Source organism: Alligator sinensis, unplaced genomic scaffold, assembly GCF_000455745.1.
Source record: "Alligator sinensis unplaced genomic scaffold, ASM45574v1 scaffold1_1, whole genome shotgun sequence".
Lineage (NCBI taxonomy): Eukaryota > Metazoa > Chordata > Crocodylia > Alligatoridae > Alligator > Alligator sinensis.
In genome coordinates this window covers 259,756-265,845 of record NW_005842556.1, presented here as the reverse complement: position 1 = coordinate 265,845, position 6,090 = coordinate 259,756, and the positions used below count along the sequence as shown (strand labels likewise).

Below are 6,090 nucleotides of genomic sequence, written 5' to 3'. Positions count from 1 at the left end.
AATGTGGCTTTAGCCTGACTCACTACTTGAAAAGAAATATGAGAAAAGTTCTACTTAGAACTGTAGGGCTCAGTCAACTCTTTTGGCTCTCAAAGTTGCACCAGGTCCAGGATTGCGTTCCTGATGATGAATCCTATATTCACATCTCCCATTTCATCGTAGCTCTCCAGCTTCCCCAGCCAGGAATCCTTCCACTTCCCTCTTCCCCCGCATTCCCAATCAGCTTGACTCTCATTCTGGGTTGCCCCACCTCCTCCCCTGTCTTCATTGGGGCTCTTCTGCTCTCTCTCCCTCCTTGGGGCAGCTCCAGTTTCATGGAGCAGCTGCTCTGGAAGTGTGGATCCCTCTTTTCCTTAATTGGTTCTTGGTGGTGTTGGGTTTATGCTGCATCACCGGCCGGAGAGCAGAGCTGTTTCACACAGCTACAGCAGTTTTGAAGTCTTCAGGCTGAAGTATAGCATTGGGTTGCGTGTCTATCCATATATTAAATGCTCCATTTTTGAAGTGCAGCTGCCATTTCAAATGCTTAAATGAGGTCTATCCATACACTAAGTGACATTGAAAAAGGGTTAACAAATATTTCTCTCTATTAGGAATCTCACATACAATCATCTATACTGCACAGGTTTACCAAAAGCCTTGCTTTCCAACCTCAGTGCTTGCACTAGGTGAAACAGCCTTTGATAGCTGTAAGGTTAGGTAGTGGTGGTCAACTTCTTTGGGTGGAGTGTCACAGTTTAAGCCCTTACCCTCCTGCAATGCCACTCTGATCCCCACCCCCAGAGGCATGGCAGAGTTTGAACCCTAGGATGGCCAGAATGGGTGAGGAGGAGTTGGGCTTCCAGCTTCACAGAGTGGACCAGGGGCAGAAAATTTTAAAAGAAGTGTCACCACCAGGACCCGGGTTAACCTTTTCCTGCCCCCACAACAACCACAGTGCTATAGGGTGAAAAATACAAAGGTCTGAATTCAGCACTGGCTGCATAGCCATAGAAAGATTAAACTGGCTTTTGGCACATACATCTCCTCTGGCAGCAGCATCCTGCCCATAATTCTCTCCATGCTGCAGGCTTTAGCCTCCTAGTCTCTATTCTAGCACCTCCCTTTACTGACTTTGTGGGGCTCCACACACAGCAGCTGCCTATGCCACTTGTAGCATATAACCCACAGGATGGGCACCCCTGCACTAACATATACTCTCCAAACAAGCTGTCATGGTGTATCACTAGAATCAGCTCATCATGATAACTCATGGAGGCTTGGGAGCCTGCAGTTAAATGGCAATTGGATGATGGTGCTGGATAAAATACAACTCCTAGGAGAGATCACAACAACATTTATGAAGTACATACATTTTAAATGTTTCTAATAATCAATCCTTTGCCAACATTTTTTTTCATAAAGTTTCCAGTTTTTGGTGGAAAGATCATTTTTAGTATGAAAAGCAATTTCACTTAAAATCTAATTTAGTAAAAACCTCAAATTTACATCAAACCATCATTAACCACCATTAATTAATATTTTTAATAAATATTATCATTACAGTGAGGCAAAGGATTGTGTGGAGCATCACGCTCAGTTGAAAAGTTCCTAAATTTACCTAATTTAATTTTCAAGTGAAATCAACTTAAGCTTAATTTTATTTCAATTCATTAAAAATGTAAGTGAAATAAGAATGTTCCCCTCATGTGTTTATGAAATTGATTTAATAATCACTAACAGCAGCTGGAGAAAATCAAAGCCACACTTTACTCTCCAATATTTTAAAGCCAACCATACACTGCAGCATTAGCAATTCTGGACTCCACACACATGTGGAAGAACATTTATGTAGTAGAAAACTCTACTCACTGACAGAAGTTAACTTCCCTATTTATTCCAATCAGTTCAAGCAAATTATCACATTCATTCTGAGAATTAAGTTAATTGAAAATGTTTTTTCCTGATAATTGTCCTTCTTAGGTTATCCTTCACCTCTTTGTTCCTCAGGCTGTAGATCAGGGGGTTCAGCATGGGAACTACAAGAGAATAAAACATGGCTGACACTTTCTCTTGCTCCAGTGAGTAGTTGGAAATAGGTTGGATGTAACTAAATAAGAGACCCTGTGAAGACGATGACAGCTGTCAGGTGAGAGGCACAGGTGGAGAAGGTTTTGCATCTTCCTTCAGCCGAATGGATCCTTAGGATGGCAAACAGAATGTACAAATAGGAGATAATGATAATCAATGTGCTGAAAGAGCCTATAGCTGTTGATAAGACTAAGAAGAGAATCTCATTGATATGGGTATCTGAGCAGGCAAGCTTCAGTAAAGGAGGGAGGTCACAAAAGAAATGTTGGATGATATTGGGTCCACAGAATGACAGTCTCAACAAGCTGCACGTGTGTGTCAGTGAGTTCAAAAGACCCCCGAGATATGACCAAGCCACTAGTTGAACACAAAGCTTCGTACTCATAACCACAGTATAGAGCAGTGGGTTGCAGATGGCTGTGTAGCGGTCATAAGCCATCGCAGCCAACAGGAACACTTCTGTGGTCAAAAACCAGAAAAAAAGGAAAGTCTGGGCAACACAGGCACTATAGGAAATAGCTTTGGCATTTCCTAAGATGTCATCTAGCAACTTTGGAGCAGAAACTGAAGAATAGCAGAGATCAACAGGAGACAAGTTACTGAGGAAGAAGTACATAGGTGTGTGAAGCTGGGAACTGTACCTGATCAACAGGATCATTCCCAGGTTCCCCAGAAGGGTGGTGATATAAATCAGTAGGAACAACATGAAGAGGGGAATCTGCAGGTCTTCATGATCTGTCAGCCCCTGGAGGATGAAGTAGTTCACTGTGGTGTGATTGCCCAGAGCCATGCTTATGGGTTTGCATGTACCACACTGTTTTGTACCTGCTGGGAGAAAGTTTGTATGATTATGGGTGGAGGGAAGAGCATTACATAAATCACATGGGTTGACATTGTTAGGATCATTCTAGTGTAGATGAAGTGGGTCTGTTACAAGTAATATAACTTATATTAACATATACTTCCCAAACAATACCCCAAATTATCTTTGCTTCCTGGGGTGCTTCCAGAAAATGCTTCCAGAACTCAAGGGGGAGGGAGTTCCAGATGAGAGGAGTTAAATCCTCCAGCCCGCATAACACTCTCTGTAGCTGTGTCTGATCCGCTTGTCTTCCAGTTCAGCTTCCACAGTCCTCTGCCTGTTTCCAGCTGTATCCCCAGGTTGGCCTGGAGGCTGAGGAAGCAGTGGTCTGAGAAACACATGAGTGTACAGTGGGCCTTCTCTGCCTTTCAGCCCGTGGGGAGGAAAACAAAGTTGATTCTGGACTTGGTGCTGCCCGCAGGATCTACTCTGGTGAAATGTCCCCTAGGTCCCTGGGTGCCTTTGGCTGCATCCACCAGGCTATGGTCATGAATGAGCTGCTTCAGCTGACTGGAGGATCTGTCCGTGCCTGTCCTGCTGACTCTGCTAACCCTGTCTTCCTCACTGATGATGCAGTTGAGGTCCCCCGCGAGCATCCAGGAAACCCACACCCATCCTGATTTTTCATCTACAGCTTATTTTGCTACGGGTTCAGGGTTATAACACAGAGCTCCAGACCTGAAGAATGCTTCTCTTTAGGGAAGTAGGAAGGTGGATCTAATTCCAGATTGGAAGTGTGTAACTCAGATGCTCATTTAGCTAGCAGCCTGTCATCTGTATCACAGAGGCTTCTATATGTTTCATGAACGTATCCATTCTACCAGTTTTGCCTCATCCCCTTTTGAACATGAAACAAAACAATAACTTCAGGTGCCATTTGTCACCCTTGTAATTGCAACCAAGCACATTTTCAAATACCAGTACTTAGGAAGGTGGGAATGTTCACTGTATCCAGGGTGCAGTGCTGAAGGGATAGGGAATTCCACCTCCGCAGAAGGGTAGAACTATTGTGTCTCTCTGCTTCACAGAGAGGCAGACTGCTCACTTTTCAATTTATATACAGGCGGAGGAGTGGGGTGTTTTTGTGTTGCTATTAAAAGTCAGTGAGGGATAAAATCCCAGGAGTGTGGTACATATCTCAGTCTTGGGGCTTGCACATTTATCACAAACTTTCCTTTTAGGAGATTGCAGTAATTGTTCCCAGATGTCTTAGTGCGAAAATATGCACCTACTTTATTTGTTTTCTTTCTCTTAATTAGAATGATTACAAACTCGGCTTTGCTGAGGAGGATCATCTGGAAATTTCTCCTGCAAGGATGCCCTTTTCAACTTGAATTAGATATGGAAAATTGCTTAGAACATGAATGGTTCCATCCTAAGGTACGAAGTTGCTCCATATGAAATGGCAACAACTGGATGAAAAAAATGTCTGTGTAGAAAAGCAGGTTCTTCACAGAACAAAATTTTCACAAGAAGTACCTGCTTTCTCTGAAAAAATTTCTTGATATCAGCATTTTTAAATAGATATAGTAAGTGACGAGTACATCTCCATAATGCTCTAAGTTAAGCATAATTGGGTTATCTGCACTAGAAGAAAGATTCTCATGCTAAAATACAGAAAGAAAAAGATCTTCAGTCATTCCATGATAGACAATCACCTGATAAATGAAGTTCCAACTGCAAGCAAAGATCTGCTTCCCACCATCTCTTATGGTTGCAAAGTACACCACATTTTTTTCACCTTTTTCAAACTCATTTCTTCCCACAGTGCCTTATATTGCCCAAGAACTTGCTTCTTGTAGGCCTTGCTATAGTAGTACAGATTTATACAACCATTAGTCTGAAGCCACAGAGACAAACCATTGATCTTACTGAGGCCCCAAGATACTGCTTAGTCTCCTTCAACTTGCCATATCAAGAACATAGGCAGCCTGCCCCAAAGAGAGCTGCTGCACTATGATCTCTGCCAGGACACTCCCTGCTCCCCACCCTCACAAAATCCATGTCCATGGGCCAAGGCAGTACCCCTCCACAGACTCTGGATCATGCCTCTTTGCACAGGTAGGTAATAAGGAGGGGAAGCTAGGCCCCATGGACAAAGGAAAACTGGGATTAAATAAAGAAACTCTGCTGCAAGGTAGCAACATGGGGAACACCTGCATGTGCAATGTGTGGTGCCAAAGGCAGAGGTGGAGGAAGGTGGGTGGGTGGGGGAAGGGACAAGCTGCCACAGCCGCTGCCACCACCACTTTCTCAGTTAGAGGAAAGCGTCACTGCTTTGCAGGAGAAGGCAGAGGCAGAAGTGGAGGCAGGCAGGCGGGTAGTGGGGAGGGAGCTGCTGCCACCACCTCAAGTGGAGGGAAACCCTGATGCTCTGCAGGAGAAGGCAGAGGTGGGCAGCTGGGCGGGTAGGAGGCAGAGGTGGGCAGGCAGGGGGGAAGGAGGAGCTGCCAATGCCTCCTCAGGGGGAGAGAAGCTCCACTGCTCCATGGGAGGAGGTGGAGGCAGAGGCAAGCAGGCAGGTAGAGGGGATGGAACTGCTGCCACCATCGCCGCCACCACCACAGGCAGAGGAAAGCCCCACTGCACCGAGGGAGGTGGTGGAGATGGAGTGGGTGGGTGTTGGGGATGGAGGGGCTGCTGCCACTGTGTCACAGGCCGGCTAGGCCCTGTGAGTGTATGAGCTGTTAGGCTGCTGGCTTCTGGATCAAGGAGGTGAGTCAGGAGTGAAGTAAAGGCAAATTTACTTATAGTTTAGCATACAACAGTTAACAGAAAGGTTAATGTGACAAACAGATAGTACAGTTATAAAGAGTTAATAGTGAATGATAACAACAGATAGACAGAATGACAAAGAGTTCCCACATGGGGTTGGCAACTTATCGGCAGTCCCTGTATGCCAGGTGCACACCAAGTTGTTCCAGCAAAGTCAGGCATCCCCAATCGATGCTGTCCAAAGGGTCACCAGGAATGTCCCTTGATTAGGATCCGGTCCTCACTCACACTGGGAGTCTGGGGTCCAGGCTTGGTACAGCGATGGTCCTTCTGTCCTGTCCTTCTAACTGGTCACTTCACATGCACATTCCTTTATGACTTAACTTATGCTAATCTGTTGGCTTTAGAGCTACTCACAATCTTGCCCTATAGCTGTTACCCTA

At 45.1% G+C, this 6,090-nt stretch overlaps 1 protein-coding gene across 1 annotated transcript; it reads right to left on the bottom strand.

Moving 5' to 3' along the window:
• Positions 1-1,917: 1,917 nt before the first annotated feature.
• LOC102372497 (olfactory receptor 1052-like) lies at positions 1,918-2,860 on the bottom strand. The gene is given in 2 exon segments (XM_025213886.1): positions 1,918-2,092; positions 2,094-2,860. Coding segments are annotated over 2 exon segments (942 nt in total).
• Positions 2,861-6,090: the final 3,230 nt, after the last annotated feature.